Genomic DNA, 22,775 nt, shown 5'->3' with positions numbered 1-22,775 from the left:
CCAGGAGCTGTCCCTGTGTCCCTGGGAAAAGTGAGTGTCCAGGGCCTGGGGCTCAGGACAGAGGCCTGGGCTGGGCCGGCAGGGGGAGGTTCAGGACCAGCCCGTGGGCCAGAGGAGCGGCTAGAGGGAAAGAGGGTCTGACTTGGCGCCCCCAAACGCAGTCGTGGGGGCGGGCACGGCGGGGGGGCAGGTCCAGGCCTGGCAGACAGGGGCTGACCTACAGGGGGGGCACCCGGAAGCTGGGGTGCCTTGGGACTCAGAGTGGGGGGCAGGGTCGGGCCACCCCCGCAATGCCGGGATGAGCCCAGAGCACAAGGCCAGGAGCAATCCCTGGAGGCTGCTGGGTGTGGCCCAAAAACAACCCAGAGAGGAAGAAGCTGGCGGCTGTGGAGAGCCAGGCTCGCGGGCTTGGCTGGGGGCAGGCGGCCCTGTTTCTGGGGCAGAGCGGGGAGGCACACTCGCGCTTTGGGCAGACGTGGCTCCAGCCAGGCACGATTTTTATTTATTTTTAATTTGGGTCACACCCGGCGATGCACAGGGGTTACTCCTGGCCCTGCACTTAGGAACCACCCCTGGCGGTGCTCAGGGGACCATATGGGATGCTGGGAATCAAACCCAGGTTGGCCACGTGCAAGGCACGCTTTGACCCAGGCCCTGCCCCAGAAGGAAGGCCATCGCTCGCGATAACAGGCGCCGCATAGAACTTCCTAGTCCTGAGGGGGCCAGAGAGATGGCACAGAGGTTTAGAGGCTTGCTCTGCCGGCTTGGATCTGATCACCCCAGCACCTCCAGGAGTGATCCCTGAGCACAGCCAGGAGCAAGCCCTGAGCACCGCTGGCTGTGCCCCCTCCGAAATACAGAAACCAAAGGGGAGGAGCTGAAGACCCCATTTCAGCCCCATACAAGGTGCCCTGAGCTTCCCAGGGCTGAGACTGGCTTTCTGCTCCCCGCCCCTCCCCTCCCCCGCCCGCAGCCCAGACGCTGGTCTGTAGTAAGACATTTCGCCACGAGGGGGCAGCAGCGGCCCGCCCGGCCTGCTGGTCCAGGCTCCCCAGCCAAGTCCAGCTGGTGACCTGGGACCTCTGCTGGCTTCCCAGGGCACAGCCCCGACGCCGTCAGGATAAAAGCATGCTGGTGCCCAGGGCTGTGGCTTTCGGTATAGCACACGCCTTGAACCCATGAGGGATGGGTTTATCCTCAGCATCACCAGCCCAGTAAGAGTAACAATACTGGGGCTGGAGTGATAGCACAGTGGGTAGGGTGTTTGCCTTGCACGCAGCCAACCTGGGTTCGAATCTCAGCATCCCATATGGTCCCCTGAGCACCGCCGGGGGTGATTCCTGAGTGCATGAGCCAGGAGTGAGCCCTGTGCATCGCCGGTGTGACCCAAAAGGCAAAAAAAAAAAAAAGAGTGACAATACTAAAATTGAGGCTTTGGAGCCATAGGACAAAGGGCAAGTGTTTGCCTTGCACACGGTCGGCCTGGGTTCAATCCCTGGCGTCCCTCATGGCCCCACGAGCACCACCAGGAGTTATCCTTTAGTACGGAGCCAGGAGTAAGCCCTGAGCCCTGTGGTGTGGCCCCAAAGCCGAAAAACAAAACCAAAAACAAGAAGAGGTGAAATAAACTGGACGGGGCTCAGGTGTCCACTGCCCGACCAGCTGCGCAGGGGATTAAGAAAACAAGGAAGAAAGTATAAAATGTCTCTGCCGGGAGCAGGGCCCCCCGGGGTCAGCAGGAGGGGGCACGGCCAGCAGGAGCCAGCCTCCGCACCAATACTGGGGGGCCGGGGGGCCACCCTGTGCCTCGGAAAATGTGGGGGGGTCCTCCCCAGCACCAAGCTGGGCTTCCGTGCCATGCCTTGATGGGCGGTGGACATCGTTCCTGGTCCCTGCCCACCCCCGAGTCTGTGGTCTCATCGCCCCTCAGCTTGCTAATGAGGTCTGGCTTTTTGCTTTATTTTTGTTTGTTTGGTTTGGGCTTGGAGCCCACACCTGACAGTGCTCAGGGCTTGCTCCTGGCTCAGTGCTCAGGGATCACTCATTCCTGGTGGGCTCTGGAGACCATGTGGGATGCCAAGGATGGGACCTGGGTAGGCCGAGTGCATGGCAAACCTTTGCCCCAGTCCTTCTCCTCCACGCACACCCCCCCACCCCCCGTTTTGTGATAAGGAAACAGATTCGGCAAGGCAGAGCCCCTGGCCTGGGGCGGATGCAGGGCCTGGGGGCCTGACGGGGGCAGCTGGAGCCCTGCCCTCTGCGTCCTACACAGCCCGCAACAGGCCCCTGCCCAAAAGGGCCGCCTTGGTCAGACAGGAGCCACAGCACGCAGGTGGGGCACCCGCCTTGCATGTGGCTGGCCTGGTCCCATCGCTGGCCCCGCGGAGGGTCCCCAAGCACAGTCAGAGCCCCGAGCACAGCCAGGTGTGGCCCAATGCCCCTCTCCAAAATACATTCCTGCCTAGAGCCAGAGTGACAGTACAGTAGGGAGGGCATGTGCCTTGCACGAGGCCAACCCGGGTTTGATTACTGTGGTCCCCTGTAGGGTCCCCTGAGCACAGCCAGGAGTAACTCTCGAGTTCAGAGCCAGGAGTAAGTTCTGAGCATCTCTGGATGTAGCCCTCCCCGCAAATTCACATTTGTTGCAGAAATGTTTGGCCCGGGTTCATCCCCCAACACTGCATACAGACCCCGCCACCCAGCACGTCCAGGGCCATAGTCGGGGTAAGCCCTGAGCACTGCCGGGTGTGACCCCCAAGAAAGAAAGGGAAGAAAGAAGGAAGGAAGGAAGGAACGAACGAACAAACGAACAAACGAAGGGAGGGAAGAGGGGCCGGACGGACAGTTCAGCGGGGAGGGCATTTGCCTGGCACGCTGCCAACCCAGGTTCGATTCCCAGCATCCCATTTGGTCCCCCAAGCACCGCCAGGAGTAATTCCTGAGTGCAGAGCCAGGAGTAACCCCTGAGTTACCCCTGGGTGCGACAAAAAAGAAATTAAAAAAAGAAAGAAAGAAGAAAGAAGGAAAAAAGAAAATAAAGGCAAGAATAAACGCGAGAGCAGAAACCTATAAAACTATGTACCGAGCTCAAACTCCGTCGTTTCCAGATGCTTCCGTCTGATCTTTCTTACCAGTTTTCTAGCACGGGCACAGAGACAAACGTTTTCTTTATTTATCTGAGGTAAAAGCTTTATCGTTTTAAGGTTTCTTTCTGAGGGGCCATCTCAGCGGTTCTCAAGGCTGACTCCTGGGGACCCTAAACAGTGCCAGGGGTCAACCTGGGTCAGCCCTGGCGAGGCCAGCGCCCTGCCCCCAGCGCCATCTCTCCGGGACCAAGAGTCCTCTGGTATCAAGGCCACGAAGACACAGCAGAGCCAGAGTGAGCCCGGGGCCCGGGGCCACTCCCAGCAGGGCAGGTGCCAGTGCTGGGGTCAAGGGCTATGCTCCAGGGCCGTGTGGCACCGGGAGCCACACCTGGGCCTCACACACACCCCACGAGCCGTATCTCCAGCTCAGGGGTGATGCTTTTGTTTGTTTGGGTCTGGTTTGGGGGCTGCCCCTGGGAACACTCAGGGTTCACTCCTCACTCTGTGCTCAGGGATCACTCCGGGAGGTGCTCAAGGGACCATACGTGGTGCCAGGGATGGACCCTTGGTTGGCCGTGTGCAAGGCAAGTGTCTCCCCTACTATACTAACTCTCCAGCCTTAGCACAGATGATATTTTTTGGGGGGGTGCCACATCCAACAGTGCTCAAGACTTATTACTCCTGGCTCTGTGCTCAGGGATCACTCCTGGCAGTGCTCGAGGAACCATAAGGGATGCCAGGGGTGGAACCTGGGCTGGCAGCTGGCAAGGCAAGTGCCCTCCCCACTGGCCTATCGCTTCAGCCCTGCAGAGGATATATATATATATATTTTTTCTTTTTGGGTCACACCCAGCGATGCTCAGGGGTTACTCCTGGCTCTGCACTCAATAATTACTCCTGGTGGTGCTCGGGGGACTATATGGGATGCCAGGGATTGAACCCAGGTCGGCCAGGTACAAGGCAAACATCCTACCCACTGTGCTATCACTCAGGCCCCTGCAGAGGATATTTTTAAAGGAATCCATGGCCAAGTGTTTCTGGTTTTGACCAAATAGCTGACAAACTCTCCAGGGAGCTCCTTTTGGTCCCGAGCCCATTAAAATACTCGAAGAAACACTGTTTTGAAAGTGTTATTTTAATGCCTGGTAGCATTGGCAGGAAATGTGTCGGCCTCTTGAAGTGGTCAGGAAGCCATCAGCATTAACTTGGAGGCAATTGGCAGCCCAGACACCAAACAGAAACCTGGACATCAATACTCGAGGAAATTATTACTTAGAAGTGTAGAGGTGAGGGGGCTGGGGCGATTGTCCAGCGGGTAGGGCGTTTGCCTTGGACTTGACTGACTTCGGTTTGATCCCCAGCACCCCATGTGGTCCCATGAGCACGGTCAGGAGAAATTCCTGAGTGCAGAGTCAGGAGAAACTCCTGAGCATCACCGGGTGTGGCCCCCAAACAAATAAACAAGCGTAGATGAGCATAGTTACTGCAGCTCTGTTTCTCGCTGTTGTGACTGTTGGAAGCTTCAGACACTGAAGTATTTTCAGATGAATTGTTGGATGTCTGGAATTGGGTTTGTGGTGTGGGGCTGGAGCCCCTGCACCTCATACATAGGAAGCACGTGTCTAACCACCGAGCTGCATGTACCGCCCTGGTGTTAGCGTTTGCTTTCACTTACTTATTTATTTTTGCTTTTTCTGGGTCACACCCGGCGATGCACAGGGGTTACTCCTGGCTCTGCACTCAGGAATTACTCCTGGCAGTGCTCAGGGGACCATATGGGATGCTGGGAATCGAACCCAGGTTGGCTGCGTGCAAGGCAAATGCCCTCCCCACTGTGCTATCCCTCCAGCCCCTGCTTTTATTTTTTTTTTCTTTAATTTGTTTTAGATTTTGGGCCACACCCTGCAATGCTCAGGGCTTAGTTCTAACTCTGCACCAGAGATTATATCTGGTGGTGTTCAGGGGATATATAGTGGGCTGGGGATTAAACCCCGGTCAGCCGCGTGCAAGGTAAGTGCCTTCCCCATTGCACTATTTCTCTGACTCAGCATTTGCGTTAAAACCAGAATTTGGGCCAAAGCAATACCACAGCGGGGAGGGCATTTGCGTTACATGCAGCTGACCGTGTTCAGTCCCGGGCATCCCATATGGTCCCCTGAGCACCACCAGGAGTAATTTCTGAAAACAGAGTGAGGAGTAAGCCCTGAGCATCACAGGTGTGGTTCCAAACCCAAAATAAATAACCAAACCAGAATGAAGGTGAGGGGCTGGAGTGATAGCACAGCGGGTAGGGCGTTTGCCTTGCACGCGGCTGACCCAGGTTCGATTCCCAGCATCCCATATGGTCCCCTGAGCACTGCCAGGGGTAATTCCTGAGTTCAGAGCCAGGAGTGACCCCTGTGCATAGCCAGGTATGACGCAAAAAGCAAAAAAAAAAAAAAAAAAAAGAATGAAGGTGAATGGGCTTCAAGAGTGGCCGGCGCGGGGACAGGGGGGTGTCCACAATTGCCAACACATTCCTACAGTTGCGGAAGCCACGGAAACAGTATTTACTTATCTCACTTTTTTACGTACTATTATTGGCGTATTCGATATGCCAAAAACAGTAACAAGAAGTCTCACAATGGAGACGTTACTGGTGCCCACTCGAGCAAATCGATGAGCAACGGTGACAGTGACAGATTATTGTTTTTGGGGGCCACACCCAGCGATGCTTGAGGGCTCCCCCGGGCTCTGTGCTCAGGGCTGGCTCCCAGCAGTGTCCGGGGGTCCGGCCAGGCTGCGGGCGAATCTGGGGCTCCTACAGGCAAAGCCAGGCTTGAGGCCCTGGGCTCAGTCCTCAACTGAGACCGCCATGGCCACCTGCTTCCGTGAGCTGCAGGTGACCAATGCCGGAGGTCGCGCTGGCAAACACTGCACGCCCAGCTCTGGACAATCCACGGAGCTCAGTGAGGCGGGGGAGGGGGGGCGCCGGCCTCGGGAGCCCTCCTCGGAAACCGAGCGGAAGATTCTGGTGTGAGAGACCTTGGGGGGTGCCGGGAGGGCCCAGGAAATCAATTTTCAGCTGTGTGATAGCTCCTCCTACCTGTCGGACCCGTGTAACAGACGGTCCTGCCCAAGCTGGGATGGAGAAGGGGTCACTGAGTCAGGGGTGGCTGGAGGGGTCACTCGGGAGGGGCGAGGTGCTGAAAGTAGATAAAGGACCCAGCATGACGGCCTCTCAGTGTCTGGATTGCGAACCATAATGCCCCAAAGCAGAGAGAGAGTACGGGGGACATTGTCTGCCATGGGGGCAGGGGAGGGTGGGATGGGGGGATACTGGGCACATGGGTGGTGGGGACTGTGCACTGGTGGAGGCACGGGTGTTCGATCATTGTATGATTGTAGCTCAAACATGATCGCTTTAACTATCTCACTGTGGTTCAATAAAGAAAAAACCTGGGGCTGGAACAATAGCACAGCAGGTAGGGCATTTGTCTTGCACGCGGCCGACCCGGGTTCGATTCCCAGCATCCCATATGATCCCCCTGAGCACTGCCGGGAGTAATTCCTGAGTGTAATGCCAGGAGTAACCCCTGTGCATCGCCAGGTGTGACCCAAAAAGCAAAAAAAAAAAAAAACAACAACCTGCCCTGCCTAGCTGTGCCCCCCCCACCAGCCCCCCACCCCGGCCTGCAGGGACTCCTCAGCCCTGGGCCAGCCCGGGGCAGCTTGTCCCTTTGCTGCGGAGACTCAGTCCTGTCTGTCTGGTGCTTCACTGCGGAAAGCACTCGCCTTGCACACGGCCAGCCCCGGCTCGGTCCCCAGCACCACCCGGGACCCCACCAGACAGGGCACCCAGAGCACCGCTGGGGATGGCCCGAACAACCCCCCTAATAGGGACTCATTGACCAAGTTTGAAAGCTTCATTTACATTTGTGGAGAGAAAGTCCTTAGGACTGAGGAGATGCGAGTGCCGCATGTGGGGTAAACCTGGACCCCACGGGGCGCTCGGGGTCTGGACCTGGGGCAGAGTCAAAGGGAAGGGGGTCAGGAGAAGGGTGGGGGAGAAGGAGACTCCTTCTCGGGGCATGGGCTGGAGGCGGCAGCTGGGAGCGGGTTTGTCCAGGCAGGGGTGGGGGAGGAGAGAGGGGGTCCGGGTGCAGGCAGGGGAGGTGGCCAGCTGGTTTCCGGTTTGGTTTTTTATTCCTGGGCTGTTGGGCCCCACCAGCAGTCAGGGGCCTCGCCGAGGGGGCTGCATCAGGGGCGCTGCACCCCGCCCTTTGCTGTGGAGACTCGGGGCTCCCTGCTGGCTCCCCACTGGGCCCTGACCACGGGTCCGGGCGGTGTCCTGGCTCTGCCCCTGGCACAGGCCTGTGTGCTCACTGGGGCGCTCAAGCTCACAGGAGTGGCCCGGGTGAGGGGGACCGCCTGGCCTGTAGGCGCGGACCCTGCGTCCACTTCACGTCTGCCCTAGATCGCCAGAGGAGGGACAGGGACAAAGGGCCACCCGGTGACTTCTGCCCTGGGAACGGAGTCTCTGATGCACGCTCCACCCCTGCTCACAGTCATGGCGGCGATGGACGCCCCAGATCAGAGCCAAGGGAACGCCCCGAGGCCCCAGAGAGCAGCGCTGCTTCTGGCCGCCACCCGCTGGCCCTGACGCCCCCGGGGACCGAGGGAACAGGAAGGGCCACGGAGGGTCAGCCTCCAGGACAAGGGAGAGACGCGGAAGCCGAGCGGGTCCCATGGCAGATCTCGCCGAGGGAAACGTGCTCAGACCAGAGGGAGGGCCGCGGGGAGGGGGCCGGCAAAGGCAGGAAGCGGGGACGTGTGGGAAACCGGACAGACGTGGTCCCAGGGGGGACGCAGAGAAATGCCGATGACAGGGCAGGATGGGGAGGGCCCGGACCACTCCAGCCCCCAAATGACCAAAGATAAGAAGCAGAAATGAGGCGAAGGACGTGGTCACGGTGCCCAGAGATCGGGAGGGATGGATGGAGTCGGGGCATCGGGGATGAGGGTAAAGCACGGGATGGCGTCGGCCTTGCACAAGCTGAGGGGGTCCATCCCCAACACCGCATCCAGCCACCACGCAGTGACTCCTGAGCACGGAGCCAGGAGTCCGCCCTGAGCACCTCGGGAGGGAGAAACAGCTAACACGGACACTCCTGTTTCCAGGAGTCGCGGAAAGAAGGAAACACAGCGTTCCTGCGTGTGCGCTTGCCTCGCGGCGGGGGGAGGGGGGCGGGGGGACGACGTTCGTGGATGCATTTGCTGGAATCTTCCACCAGAAGAAAGGAGGAAGCCGAGAAACGAGTTAGAGCAGAGACGGGAGCTGACCCCAGCACTGCTGTGTGAACAGAACAAAGGGGGCAGCCTGCTTGCCTGTTGGGGGCACCCACAGTGCTCAGGGCCTGCCCTGCGCCTCCTCCCTGCCCTGATAAGCGTCTTCCAGGCCCGGAGCTGAGAAGCCTTTTGCGCCCTGGCAGGTGGCTGGCCCGGGTGCTGTGGGGGCGGCAGAAGCACCCCAGGAGGCCCGGCAGAGAGAAGGGGACAGTGGCCCAGGCTGGGAGTGAGGCCAGGACGGAGCCGGAGTTAGGACAGCCGTGCGCGGTCAGCCGCTGGACACGCTTCCCGGAGAGCAGGGCAGGGCAGGAGGGGAGGGGAGGGCAGGGCAAGGGAGGAAAGGGCTGAGGAGGGTGGGGTGGGGCAGGGCAGGGGAGTGCAGGGGAGGGAGGGGGCAGGGGAGGGGAGGGAAGAGCTGGGCGGGACAGGAGGGATCAGAGTCTGGACGTGGCTCCTAGTGGGGTTGGACGGGGTGGACGACAGAGCCTCTGTCCCTTGCTCTCTGCAGAAAGAGGCCAGACCTGTGCAGAGGGGGACAGCCTGGGCGTCCTGGGGCGGAAGGTGATGGGGTCAAAGGGTGAGGGGGTCACAGGTGCGGAGGAGCCCCAGGTGTGACAGATGGGGGGGCACTGGGAGCACCAGGAGGGGTGCCTGGGAGCAGGCCTGGGAGGGGGCCCAGGTTGAACTTGGGGTGAGAGGGGAGAAGTCAGGATGGGCCCCAGGTTTAGGAGGCAGAAGGGCGGCTCTCAGTGGGGGCAGAGATGGGGACAGTCGGACCCCCAGGTGTGGCTGTGAGCACCAGTGCCCGAGCAGCTGGTGCAGGCGGCACCTCTCCCGCACCCCACCAGGAGGCCTTCCTGGGGGCAGCAGAGGGGTCCCCAAGGTGGGGCAGAGCAATGCCCCCGAGATCAGCAGGGTGTGTGAGTGTGAGAACAAGTGTGCGAGTGTATGAGAGTGTGAGCAAGTGAAAGTGAGTGTGCGCAAGTGTGAGTGTGCAAGTGCGGGAGCAATGCGTGTGAGAGTATGTGTTGCATGTGTGTGTGCATGAGTGCATGTGTGTGCAAGTGTGTACAAGAGCGAGTGTGCGTGCGTGAGTGTGCACGAGTATATGTGAGTGTATTCATGTGTGCGAGTGCGTGTGTGTGTTCAAGAGCGAGTGTGCATGTGTGAGCATGTATGAGTGTGCATCTGTGTGAGTGTGTACGAGAGTGCATCTGTGTGCATGTGTGCGAGTGTCCGGGTGTGAGGGTGAATCTGTGAGCGTGTGAATGAGTAAAACTGGTTCAGTGAGCGTGCATGAGTGAGCGTGCATGAGTGAGCGTGCATGAGTGAGCGTGCATGAGTGTGAATGGATGAGTTTGTGTCTTTGTGCGTGAAAGTGTGTAAGAAAGTGTGTGTGACATGTGTGTGCACGAGCGTGTGTGAGTGTGTCAGCTTGTGTCAGTGTGAATGTGTTTCCTGTAAGCAAACTTGGCTAGGTGGTGGTTGTTGTTTGGGGGGGGTCACTGTTTGCAGCGCTCAGGGGGCCAGATAGGTGCCAGGGATTGGCCGTGGGTGAGCCTGTGCAAGGCCCCCACCCTCCCTGCGGAACTGCTGCCGGGACCCTCCCAGAAAGCAAATTTACATCCAGCGAGGGAGGAAGGACCTCGGGACCAGGCCGAGCATGGGGTTTGTTTGCACAAGATTAGGCGGAGGCTTGCCCACGCCCAGCCCAGCGGGTTTGGTCCCTCCAGCACCCGGGAAGGCGGGCAGGAGTCCCCCGCAGAGGATCAGAGACACAGGAGTCACCTACGGGTAAACAAAGCGCCTGGCGCGTGACAAGTCCCAACGTCTGACTAACAAGAAAGTGCCCGTTTAGAACTCGGGCGCGCGGTAGCTCTGGGGCAGAAGCATCTGGGGACAAAGAGGACAGAAGGGCTCGGGGGAAGCAGCCCTGGGCCGCTCTTGCCCACAGTGGGCTGGGAAGAATTTGCTCTGTCCAAGCGGGACTCAGACCCCCGAAGACGCCCCCCCTCGGCCCAGTCAGCGCCGGAGAGGGTGGGTGCTTGGGTGGGCCGTTCAAGGGGCCGGCCCAGGGTGTTCCCACTGGCCGGGAGCCAGAGTCAGCACTGCCCGGTCCCCTGCTGGATGGGCCACGGGCCCACACACACTACACAGAAGTTCTCAGTGGCCACTTTCATGATTTGGCTTTGGGCCACGCCCACCACGGCTCAGGAGTTACTCCTGGTGCTGTGCTCAGAAACCACTCCTGGTGGGGTTCAGGGTATTATACGGAGTGCCGGAGCTCGAACCCCGGTCAGCCTACCCTCTCTTTGTACTATTGCCCTGGTTCTCTGAACCCCCCACACACCTAGAATTCTCTACATGCAGAAAAGCCAATGAGTTTTTGAACATTGCAAGGGACAGGTCAGAGGGTGGATCCAATAACACACCTATAGTCCTCGGGGCTGGAGTGATAGCACAGGGGGTAGGGCATTTGCCTTGCACGCGGCCGACCCGGGTTCAAATCCCAGCATCCCATATGGTCCCCTGAGCACCGCCAGGGGTGATTCCTGAGTGCATGAGCCAGGAGTGACCCTGTGCATTGCTGGGTGTGACCCAAAAAGCAAAAAAAAAAAAAAAAAAAAAACACCTATAGTCCTGTATCAATCTTCTCCAGTTCCTTGTTTGTTCTTGGGACAGTCGGTGCCAGGGATGGAACCCGGGCCGGCTGGGCTCCAGCTAGAGCTACTCAAGTGCTTTACTCTGAACTGGCTCTCCATCTCGCGGGGCTCCACTTTTAAATATAACGTCCTTAGGACAGGGCTGAGGTCTGGGCTGGGTGGAAGAGGCGTTCCCAGCCCCGGTTTCATCCCTGGCCCCGCAAGGGGTCCTGTGAGCACTGTCAGGGATCACTCCCGAGCAAAGTCAGGAGAAGCCCCAGATGTGGGCCCCAAACTCCCCTTTTGATTTTTGGAGTCACACCCGGCGATGCTCAGGGGTTACTCCTGGCTCTGGAATTACTCCTGGTGGTGCTTGGGGGACCATATGGGGGCCAGGGATCAAACCCACTCAGCCGTGCGCAAGGCAAACGCCCTCCCCACTGTACTGTCATTCCTGCCCCTCCTCTATTCTCATCTATGAACTTCTTGGAGCTGGTTTCACTGTTAAAAATACCCCTGGTGGGGCCAGAGTTTAGTACAGCAGGTCGGCACTCATCTGGCATAAAGCCCATCTGGGTTCTATCCCTGGCAACCCAAACGGTTCCCAGAGCACTGCCAGGAGTGAGGCCTGGGTGCAGGGCGAGGTGTGACCCCTGAGCACTGCCAGATGTGGCCCAAAAGATAACAAACAAAAATGGCGCCTAGAGCCTGGAATAAGCTCATGGCACATGCCCAGCTTCTCGTATGCCCTGTGCTCACCCCCCTGTGGCGGGCGCAGACCCCCACCCCTCCCGGCACCACTGGCGGAGGCACTGGTGGTCCCAGCACAGCACCCTGCCCCAGCCCCGTATCACTGGGAATGGCTCCTGGGTGCCCAACTGGGGAGGTCCCTCAAATAAAATAAAAGCAATGCTGGGCTGGGGAGATAGTACAGCAGGGAGGGCGCTTGCCTCGTGCGTGGCTGACCCAGGTTCGACCCCCGGACCCCGTATGATCCCCTGAGCACCGTGTGATGCCAGGTTCCTCAGGCCGAGGCCAGAGCTTCCAGCCACGAGTTCAGTGTCAACAACGTGCAGGAGAAACCAGCTTCAAGGGCTGGGGGGGATGGTCCAGAGGGCTCAGGCTTTGCACGGGGAGTCCCAGGTTCAATTCCCGGTACCACCGGGTCCCAAGCATCGCTACGAACTCTGAGCACCTCCCTGTGTGCTGGCCCCTCCAAAAAAGATGGTGACACAAGCCAGGCACAGAGTCTCAGGCGTCTTGCCTGCTGTCACTCAGCTGAGCAGGGAAGGGTGAGCTGGAGAGAGGTGGACTCCAGCGTGCAGAGCCCGTGGGCGCCCAGCGAGGCCACCTCGGCCACCGCGCTTCCTCCGGAGCTCGGCCCTGGTAAGTCCCTGAGCCTGTGCCTGGACAGAGCACGAGGCTGAAGGGGCCGTGTCCACCGGTCCGGTCTCTGTCGGCGAGTCCGCGATCGCAGATGCCCCTCAATGTACTGGCGGGTGCAGACGCGACAGCGCGAAGGCGGGCACGGGTCTTGCCCACTAGGGTCCTGGTTCAGCACCCGAGCACGCTGGGGGTGACCGAGCCCTGAGCTCGGAGCCCTGAGCACCGCCGCGTGGTCCCCAAATTAAAAAAAAAAGTTTTAAACGCTCAGCACGGGTCTGGACACAACGTGAGTGCTCCTCAAGAGCCGGCGGCCACGCCAATGGCCCGGGCACCCGTGTGTGCACGAGCGCGGGAAAGGCGCGGGTCCACAGCAGCCGGACAGCGACCACTTCCGCCCGAGGCCGAGCCGCTTCCGGTCACCAGCCGGCCCGCCCCGGCCCCGCCCCGCCCGCCGCCGAGGCCCCGCCCGCCCGCTGACGTCACTTCCGGGCCGCCCGGGCGGGGCCCGAGCGGGGCCGTGGACTTGGGCTGTCCGCCCGCTGCTCCGCTGCCGGCCACGTCCCGCGCCGGCTCGCGGGCGCTTCCCCGTCCCAGCCTGCCGCGCCCGGGTAAGGAGCGCACGGGTCGCCCCGGGAGGTGCTGTCACCGCGGCCCGGGGCAGGGGGAGGCTGAATGTGGCGGGAGGAGGGGCACTTGGGGGGGAGGAGGGAGACTTGGGGCGAAGGAGGGAGACTTGGCGGGGAGGATTGATGGGCTCGAGGCCGCTGAATGGCAGCAGGAGGAAGGGGAGTGAGGCACTAGGGGCAGGAGGAGGGTGAAGGGGGCTGAAGGCAGGAGCGGGATGCATGGGGGCAGCGGGGGGGAGGAGCACACCGGACGGAGCAGTGCCGGCCAGAGTCAGAGGGAGGAGGCAGGAGCTCCAGTGGGACGGGAGAACCGAAGGGGACCCCCAGCCCGAGCGGAGGAGGCCTAGGTTGTTCCAGTTTGGGGGTAGAGGAGGAGTGGGGTCACCCCTTAGGGCTCTGCCCAGCCCCCCCCCCCCCCGCCTGCCATCCTGGTGAGACTGGATGGCACCGGTCAGGCTGAACGCAGGGGGCTCCGCCTGCCGCTCGGGTGGGTCCCTGCGTCTCCAGCCTTTCCCTGGGAGCGGCAGGAAAGGTCGTTTGCAAACACATCCTCTGTGTCTGTGCTGAAGGCACCACTGTGCGGGCAATGTCACGTTCCCCCAGGTCGCCAGCAGAAGCCAGACCCTTGCCCAGCAATTCACTGTGATAACGAAGGGTGTGTGTGTGGGGCGGGGGGAGTGACGAAGGCCGTTGAGCAATGCCTGGCGCCCCAGGCCCCCATCTGCCGTGCAGGCACAGGGCAATGTCCAGACACACCAAACCTCCAGGCTCTGCTCCTTGAGCCCCGCTCCCGAAGTGCCGCCGGTGACGTGTCCCGGTCGAGGACCTGCCGTTTTCCAGGACTTGCTCCCCTGGTACCTTGTCCCCGGGTGCACGTGGTTCAGATCTGCTGGCCGTAGGGACCCACAGTTAGAAACGTCACACAGGTGAGCTCCGTCCCGGCCTGAGGACCACGGTCTTGGGGATTGGGCCTGAGCCAGATCAAGGACCCGTTTGGCACCTGCGCCTGTGTACCTGACACGCGGCACGCCACAGCCCGACCGGAAAGGGATCTGGAAGTTGACACCCGGCACTCGGCAGGGGAGGGCACGCTCCAGGGGGTACTGCTGAGCTTTGGGGTGCTGGTATCTGAAAAAAGGGGGGCCCGAGTGATACTACGGCGGGTAGGGCCCTTGTCTTGCATGGAGCGGACCTGGGTTTGATTCCTGGTACCCCATTTGGTCCCCCGAGCCCGCCAGGAACGACTCCTGCGTGCCGAGCCAGGGGTGACCCCGGAGCATCACTGGGTGTGGCAAAATAGAAAAGAAAAGCTCCTCCTGCCTTTCCGCCTGGCCCCTCAGTCTCCTCTTTCCGTTGAGGATGTGCTGAGACCTCGGTCCGGCCGACCGGAAGGTTCCAGAACAGGCCAGCCCTGGGTCGGGGAGAAGGGCCCTGAGCCTTGCGGGGGCGGCAGGGCCGCCGTGTGTGTGTGAATCCGGGTGGCCCCGAAGTGTCCGGCCTGCTCCTGTCCCCGCGGGCCGGTCAGGACACTTGCAACGCGGATACCCGTCGTGCCCACCTCCGTGTGACAGTCACCCGCATCACGTGCGGCAGTGGGTGACACAGATGGGGGCACACGCACGGGGCTGGGTGAGGACGCAGACCACCGGTGTTGCCTGGCACCGGCGCCCCTCAAGGGGCTTGAGCTCCCTGTGCCCGGCTGACGTGGCAGGAGTGACGGGACCCCCTGCGCGCGCGCAGTGGCGCTGTGTGGTCTCACTCCCGGACGTGCCAGCGCGGCGTTTCCCTGCTGAGCTCTGTGCCGGGCCTGCCCACCCCCTCCTGCCCCTGGAAGCTTGCTGGGGCCCCGGGTCTCTGGCACGGGCCGCAGCGCCCACCCTGGCACGCGGTGGGAGCGGAGTGGCTTCCTGGGCAGCGCCGGCCGTGGTGATACAGAGTGTCCTTGTCCGGAGCTGTGGGCAGCGGCGGGCAGGCGGCCGGCCCCTCCCCCACGCCCCCGCGTCCAGGCGTGGCTCAGGAATCTTCTTTCTCCCCAGATGCGTGGGCCCGCGTGGCCGCCCGCCCATCCCCGCGTGTCCTGCGTGCCATGGCCTGGGCGAGCCCCTCCCAGCCCTCCGCCCGCAGCGCCCGCCCTCGCCTGCCCGCCACGTGCCCGGGCCCAGCCCACCGCCCTTCCCGGAGGAGGAGGCCGGCCCAGGAGCGCGCCCTGAGCAGCCGCCTCTGGTGAGTGGCCGGGCCTGCAGGCCACTGTGGGGGGAAGGCGGGGGAGGAGGGGTCTCCGCAGGTCAGTGAGGGGGCGGGGAGGGCGGAGCAGCAGAGTGCCTGGCCGAGCCCCCTGGGAGCAGACGTCGACCCCCCGGACACTGCAGGAGGCCGTCCACTCGGGCCGAGGGCACAGAGCCCCCCAGGGCGGCCTCCCGGCCCCCGGACCCCCACCGCTGCTCAGTGCATCGTGCTCCCTCCACACCAGGACGGGGAGGGCCGGTTGGGCAGGGGGCGCGTCAGGCTCACCAAAGCACAGGCGGGGGCGGTGATTCCTCGAACCCTCTTTCTTCCCCCCGCCCCGTGCCCTGTGCCGCCACCAGCTGGGGAACACCCCCTCCTGGGGCTGGGCAGTAGTCTAGTGGGCAGGGCACTGGCCCTGCGCGTGGCCGGCCCAGGTTCAGTCCCTGCAGCCCTTGTGGTCTCCTGCGCCTGCCAGGAGTGATTCCAGAGCACAGAGCCAGGAGTCAGCCCTGAGCACTGTGGCTGGGGCCTTGCTGGGGGCCCTGTGCCCTCTGGCCCTGCCCCCAGGTCTCAGCAGATGGTACCAGCCCTGGGCAGCCGAGGCTCAGCCTGGGACCCCCACGCCCCACGCCCGTGCACCATGGGCCTGAGCGCGGGTGAGTCCTGGGGCCACGCCCTGCCCCTGGCCTTCGCCCCCCCCGCCCCCCTCCCCCCGGCATGGCCTGTGACACGGGAGTGCGTGCGCAGAACCACGCCCTGCTCCGTCGGGAGGGCGGGGCGGGAGCTGGTGGCTGTGCCCAGATGGGTGCCCACGGCAGTGCCCGCGGCCGTGCTGAGTGGGTCCCACCCGGGCCGGAAGTTCATCTTGTGGCTGAGCCAGACCCCGGCCCCCCTGTGTTCTGGAGCCCGGCGGGGTGGGCACTCAGGGGACAGGCTGGGGGCACCCAGGAGCTTGGGGGTCACCCCAGAACCTGAGGGGCGGGCGCCATGGGGCAGGTCAGCTGGGGGGCCGGGACCCTCTGGGAGTGACTGAAGGGGGTTCGGCTGTGCTGATGGGGTCGGGGTCCACGCTGCCCTGAGAGCTGCCCGAGTGTGAGGACAGTGACCCGTCCTCGTGCCAGGCTGGACGCAGTCTCGGGACGCCTCTTCCGGGCTGAGGAGCTGCACGCAGGGAGCCCGGGAGCAGGGCAGGACCCCTGGAGCCCGTGTCTCCCTGTGTCCTCCCGTGTCCCCCCGTGTCCTCCTGTGTCCCCCCGTGTCCCCCCGTGTCCTCCCGTGTCCCCCTGTGTCCCCCCGTGTCATCCTCCCTGTGCTCATCCTCACCCGGCCTCTCTGGAGGCTGCCGTGGTTGTGCCGCCGCCTCCCCGTCTTGTGGGGGACCCCCTTTCTCAGGCCCACGGTCCCCGGTCTGCCCGTCCCCCCGCAGGGCCTCTCCTGCCCCTGCTCCTGAGGCCCCTTTCTGCGCCCATGGCCCACCCTGCCCCACGCCTGAGAGTTTCTCCAGACCCCCAAAATGCCGATGGCCTTGTGCCTCCAGCCCAGCTTCGGGGGCCTTCCGGGGCCTTTGGCCTCCCCAGCACCCCCGAGAGGTGGGCCCCACCCACCTTTAAGGAGGGAGCCCAGGCGTCACTTGGTCAGGACACCTTCCTCAACCCTTGCCCCTGGCCCCTGCCACCACACACACACACACACACACACACACGTACACACACATACGCACACACACACTCGCACACACATATGCACATACTCACACATATACTCACGCGTACACTTACACACATGAACTTGTGCGCACACACACATACACATACACACACATGAACGCACGTGCACGCACACTTGCGCATGTACACACATACACACTCATGCACACACACACACAAACTCTGACTTGGGGCCACTCCTGGTCACGTGGGGCCCTTTCCCATGGATCCACCGTCAGAGGCCCCTCAGGACCGCCGGGACCACCTGCTCCCTGTCACCAAGTCAGGCCTGCGCCCGCGTGTCCCCGCGTGTCCCCGCTGCAGGGTGGCTCCCGGGAGGGACTGGCGAGGCTGGCGCCTTTCCGCACACAGCCTGGCCCAGGCGTGCCGGGGAGCACTGGGCGGGCGAGTGACCGGAGTGGAGCTGGCCGAGCACTGTCCGTGAGGTGCCGGGCAGCGCGGGGAGGTCGGTCCTGGCTCTGAGACAGGGCCTTGTGCGGTTCTCGTGCCTCCTCGAGCTCCGAGCTCCAGGGGCGGCCAGGTGGGGCGGGGGCGGGGTGTCTGCGGCGTCCAGCGGGGTGGCGTCCCTGTCATGCCCTTTTCCCAGCGCAGGTCCCTCGGCCGGGCCTCGGGAGTCGCACGAGCCTGAGCAGCAGTCGGCCGGTCACCCCGGCACCGCAGGGCCTTCGCCACCTGCAAGATGTGGACGGCGCTGGTGCTTGTCGGGGTTTCCTTCCTGACCTTCTCCGAGAGCCAGGAGCTGCCCCTGACGCCGTGTAAGTCTCGGGCTGCGCCCACGGCTCCCCACAGCCGCCCCGCACCCTGGCCCATGTGCGTGGGGAGCCCCCAGTCCCAGGGCCAGGCCTCGGGGTCCTGAGAGCACCCCTTAACCGAGCCCCAAAGCTTCATTTCTTTTTCTGTGATTTTTTTTTGGGGGGGCACACCCAGTGTGCTCAGGGGTTACTCCTGGTTGTGTGCTCAGGAATTGCTCCTGGCGGTGCTTGGGGCAGCCTCTGGGATGCTGGGGATTAAGCGGGTTCCTGCGTGCGAGGCAAACACTGTCTACTCGGCCCTCATTTCTTCTTTGCTATTGTGGGGGCCACACCTGGCAGTGCTGGGGACGGGCCCGGGGCCGCGCTGCGCCAGGCAGGGACCCCTGCGCCCAGCTCAGTGTGCCAGCCGCCAAGTGGGTGGGATGTCTGGGCGGGAATCCAGCTGGTGCAGCGGCTTTTCCCGGGAGCCTCACCTGTGCCTAGACTCAGCGACACTCTCGAGTCTTGGTGGCACCAGAGACAGGACAGTGGGCAGGTGCTGACCTCACGGTGACCACTGCCACCCCCCTCTCAGCACGACATGCTCCACCCAGCACTGCCGGGAGGAACCCTGGGCACCGCCGGGAGAGGTTCTGGAGTCTTTGCGGGTGTCTAAGTGACAGTGACCCTCCCGTCTCAGTCCCTCTCTCTCTCCCTCTCAGCAGCCAAAAATGTCTCCCTGGACACTGGGCAGCCCAATGCCACGGACTTGGGACACGCCAAAAACACATCACCTGCAAATGTCTCCCTGGGTGCTGGACACACCAACGCCATGGACTCTGGATACACCAACGCCACGGACTCTGGACAGACCAATGCCACGGACTCTGGACACGCCAACGCCATGGACTCTGGACAGACCAATGCCACGGACTCTGGACACGCCAACGCCATGGACTCTGGACAGACCAATGCCACGAATTCTGCACACACCAATGCCACGAATTCTGCACACACCAACGCCACGGACTCTGGACAGACCAATGCCACGAATTCTGCACACACCAACGCCACGGACTCTGGACATGCCAACGCCACGGACTCTGGACACGCCAATGCCACATCTCCCACACAGATGGTGGAGGCGGCCTCTTCCATCCCGCCAGCACTTCACACCTCGGCCCCCACGCCCAAGGCGCCTGCGGTCACATCTCCCAGGTCACACGGAACAGACGCGGGCCCCTCGGCAGCCACAGGAGGTGGCCCTCAGCCCACGTCCCCCAAGGTGCCCACGCCCCCCAGCTCGGCGTCAGCCCCGCGAACCCTGGCTTCCACCGCCGTCCCTGGCACCCCTGGGCCAGCCATGAGCAGCCACCCGCCATCCCACGGGACAGCTCTGACCTCACATACCCTGAGTGTCCCCGAGTCCCCCGGTGCAAAGACCAGTGCCACCACCGCCCCCTCGGGCACGCCCGCCACGTCCCCGCACACCCCTGCCAGCTCCCCAGCTTCTAACGCACCCACACAGGCCACCCCCCCCAGGACCACAGCCACCCCCTCCGGCACGTCACTGGAGCCCGCGACCCCCACTGCGGCTCCCGGGACCCCCACAGCAGGGACCACCCGCAGGGCTCCGGCCCCGACGCCAGCCACCAGCACTGCACCAGCGCCTTCTGCCAGCCCGGGCTCCAGCCGCCCGGGTCACGTGACGCAGCCAAGCCCTGTGCCACCCACAGCCCCGACCACCGAGCCACCCAGACCTGAGGCCACCACTGGCCCCACGCCAGGGCACTCAGGGGGCCCCCAGGTGCCAACCACAGAGGCGTGCCCGCCCAGCTCCCCGGGCCCGTACCTGGTCACCCCCGAGCCCCTGGCGCCCACCCCCGTCAGCAGAAGCTTCCTTCTGGCGGCGCTGGTGCTGGGCGTGACGCTCCTGCTGACCGTGGTGGTGCTGCTGGCGCTGCAGGCCTACGAGAGCTACAAGAAGAAGGACTACACGCAGGTGGACTATCTCATCAACGGCATGTACGCCGACGCCGAGATGTGAGGCCAGCCAGCACCGAGACGGGGGCCCGCGCCCGCACTGCACCTCGCTGAGATGTGGGCCCGTGCCTGGCACTGCACGTCGCCGAGACGGGGTCCCGTGCCCGGCACTGCACCTTGCCGAGATGTGGGCCTGTGCCTGGCACTGCACCTCACCAAGATGTGGGCTTGTGCCTGGCACTGCACCTCACCAAGACGTGGGCTTGTGCCTGACACTGCACCTCGCCAAGACATGGGTCCTTGCCCGGCACTGCACCTCGCCGAGACGTGGGCCCCACGCGCTTCCCCGGCCTCCCAGCTCCACACTTGCTCGCCGGCAGACGCGGCCCGGAGGCTCAAGACTCGCCATGTTTTTCATATTTATTTTTATAGCCGATCGTGATGGCGCAGGCGGCTGCCCTGCCGCGGGGGCCGGGGGGACCCTGGCCGGAATTAAAGCCATGAGCGCTTCCTGCGCCACGCGTGTCGCCCCGCTTCACCCTGCGCACCTCCTTGGCCCCCTGACCCTGGGGAAACCCCCACCTCAGAGGGGACCCCATTTCTGGGCGCCTGTGAGGGGCGTGGTGCCCAGGGCCGAACCCCACTGACCACCGGGTGCTGCGGGGGTCTCGGCACACCTCACTCTGCCCCACTCGCGGCCTTGGCCCCACTGTAAGCCCCGGGTGGCTCCCCCAGCCCGAGCCCCCCCCTGCGGGGCCACGCAGAGGCCCCGGGCTCCAGGGCGACTGGAGATGGCCCAGAGCCTTGCGCACATGGGGTCACGGCAGCGTCTGTCGGGGCTGGGGCTACCGGGGCTGTGGGAGGGGGGGCGTCAGCAGCAGGACCCATCCCCCGCCCCCAGAGCCTGGGGGGGCACCTCCCTGCTACGCCCAGTGACGGGCTAGGGGGTGCTCCGCGGGAACCCCACCCCCGGGAAGGGGCCGTGGGACTCAGCACTGCCGGCCCTTGTTTCCTGAGAACGGTCACACCCCCTCCCACCCGAGGGTCCCCTTCCCGACCCCACACAGCCCCGCGGCCCCACTTGGCTGCACCTTGCACTTTTCTCATGTGCCACCGGCTCGCACAGCAGGGGTGCCCCTGCCTGGCCCCACCCAGCTGACCTCACTGACCGCTTCACACAGGAGCCTGACCACGCCCTTACCCCCTGCGCCCCGGGAATCCTGGGCCCCATGGGAACTCAGGCACCCGGGACGCTGGGGAGCCCCCAGTGGCCTGTCCCGTTCCAGGGGGACGCAGGCCCAAGTGCCCGTCCTAGAGGTCACCATTTGTGCGGAGCTTCAGGAAAGTCCCTGCAGGTCCAGGAGAGGCGCGGGCCCGTCACCCGGGAGGATCTGGGGTGCTGCTGGAGGAGCTCAGACACCCCCTCCCCTCCGCCTGTGGCAGCCTTGGTCAGCCCTGGCCCTTGGGAGCTGGACGGAGACAGAAGGGGCCAGAGGCAAGGGTGACGGTCCTCTGAGGAGCCATGCCGCCCTCTAGTGGCCGCAGGGCAGAATTCTCTTGGTCTTGGAGCTTGGTGGCTGCAGGGACCCCAGGCCTGGGAGGTTCCCGGGGAGGGGTGGGAGGGTCCTGGTAGTCGAGGCTGCTCCAGTCTCCCTCCTTCTGTATCAGGGGGCCGGGCCTGTTCAATGTTCCCGTGCACCCAGCCCCACCCCCAGGTGGTCCCCAGGGTGGGGGCCGTCCCAGCCACTGGGAAAATTCCTCGAGGAAAGATGCCCACGGGAGTGAGATCAGACGGGGCCTGCTGCCGTTAGGCGTCTTGTCCCCATCCCGGAGGACGGGGCCAGGGGGGCTGCGGGCTCAACCGGTCACTTCCTCTCCTTCCCTGCTGGCATAGCCCAGTGTTGGGGCAGGCGGGGGTGTGCGGTCATCAGGACCCCCAGGGATGGCACTCAGCCTCGTGCTCCCCACAGCCCCCATAGCTGCAGTTCGGCTTCAGGCCGGGAGAGCTCCAGGGGTCCGGCATGAGCAAAGTGTGGGGTGCCTGGACCTGGTCCCCCAGCCCTGCCGGCAGCCATGCTGGAGCACCGAGCCAGGAGTAGCCCTCGGCACCCCCAGGTCCCCCGGATGCTGCCCCCAAACAAGCTGGTGGGGGTGGGGGGTATCCGGGGTACCCAGAGCAGAATCTGGTCCTAGTGGACACCAAGCACTGCCCAGGGCCAGGCTGATGCTCTCTGGCTCCCCCCTGCCCCCGGCGGGGCTCCCACTGCCCAGCCCTGCCGCGGCCCAGGCCCCCTTTTCCTGAAACTGAGCTGAGAACACACGAGGCCCTGGGGGTTCCCCAAAGGTCAGACAATGGGGGACAAGAGCTGCGAATCAGGAGTGCGTGGGGAGCAGAGGAGAGACGCCGGCGCGGGGACGAGGCTTGGCTGCTCCCAGGCGCAGTGCTCTACTCTCACATCGGGTTGACTGACTGGTGGAATGTGGGCTGACGTCACGGCCAGGGGACACTGTCCCCCGGCACCAGTTCAGAAGTCAGCATGGGGCCAGGGGTTTCGTATGATGGAGCCCCGGGCCCGCGCCCAGCACATCTGGCCTCCGGGGGCACCCCCGGGAGCACACCGAGCCCCCTCTGCACACACAACAACAAAAAAGCAAGTTCCCAGCCCTGAGGCCCCTGCCTCCTGCCCTGGCACCCTCCGCTCTGTTTGGACCCAGGCTGGAACAGCCCAGCCTGGGGGACTCTGCTCCCTGTGCTGTTTCTGGGGGTACACCTGGCAGCTCTCGGCGGGGGGGTCCAGGGACTCGGCCTCTCCGGCTTGTCTCACATGCAAGAGGCCCCAGGTTCCATCCATGATTCGCCAAGAAAAGAAGAAATGCAAAGGAGACAGGGCAGGGGGGGTGTGAATTGAGCCACACTCTGGGCTTGATCCCCAGTCTTTATGGTCTCCGGAGCACCCCCAAGAGTAGCTCTGGGGCCCCCAACAATCCCCGGAGATGCCCAGGAGTATTTTCCTGCTGCAGGCAGGGGTGCTGGGGGCAA

General features: G+C 63.4%; 1 protein-coding gene across 3 annotated transcripts; it reads left to right on the top strand.

Annotated features, from left to right (window-relative positions):
- Nucleotides 1–12,927: 12,927 nt before the first annotated feature.
- C6H11orf24 (chromosome 6 C11orf24 homolog) lies at nt 12,928–20,248 on the top strand. 3 transcript variants are annotated; one of them, XM_055141945.1, is made up of 4 exons: nt 12,928–13,050; nt 15,105–15,291; nt 17,613–17,776; nt 18,478–20,248. In XM_055141945.1, the coding sequence occupies exons 3-4, from the start codon at nt 17,701–17,703 to the stop codon at nt 19,797–19,799; spliced, it is 1,398 nt and encodes a 465-aa protein (XP_054997920.1). In that variant the 5' UTR covers nt 12,928–13,050; nt 15,105–15,291; nt 17,613–17,700; the 3' UTR covers nt 19,800–20,248. The 3 variants fall into 3 exon arrangements, with proteins under 3 accessions (XP_054997920.1, XP_054997918.1, XP_054997919.1); XM_055141943.1 differs by having other exon boundaries at nt 18,475–20,248; XM_055141944.1 differs by having other exon boundaries at nt 17,608–17,776; nt 18,475–20,248.
- Nucleotides 20,249–22,775: the final 2,527 nt, after the last annotated feature.

This window comes from Sorex araneus, chromosome 6, assembly GCF_027595985.1.
Source record: "Sorex araneus isolate mSorAra2 chromosome 6, mSorAra2.pri, whole genome shotgun sequence".
NCBI classification, from domain to species: Eukaryota; Metazoa; Chordata; class Mammalia; order Eulipotyphla; family Soricidae; genus Sorex; species Sorex araneus.
The sequence above is the reverse complement of the archived record's forward strand: the minus strand, read 5'-3'. Positions and strand labels throughout refer to the sequence as shown.

Excerpts from the sequence above, each read along its gene's own strand:
- C6H11orf24 (XM_055141943.1), top strand. The coding sequence starts at position 17,701 with ATGTGGACGGCGCTGGTGCTTGTCGGGGTTTCCTTCCTGACCTTCTCC. Across the intron at positions 17,777-18,474 it reads GGAGCTGCCCCTGACGCCGT|CAGCCAAAAATGTCTCCCTG; the intron begins GTAAGTCTCGGG and ends TCTCCCTCTCAG.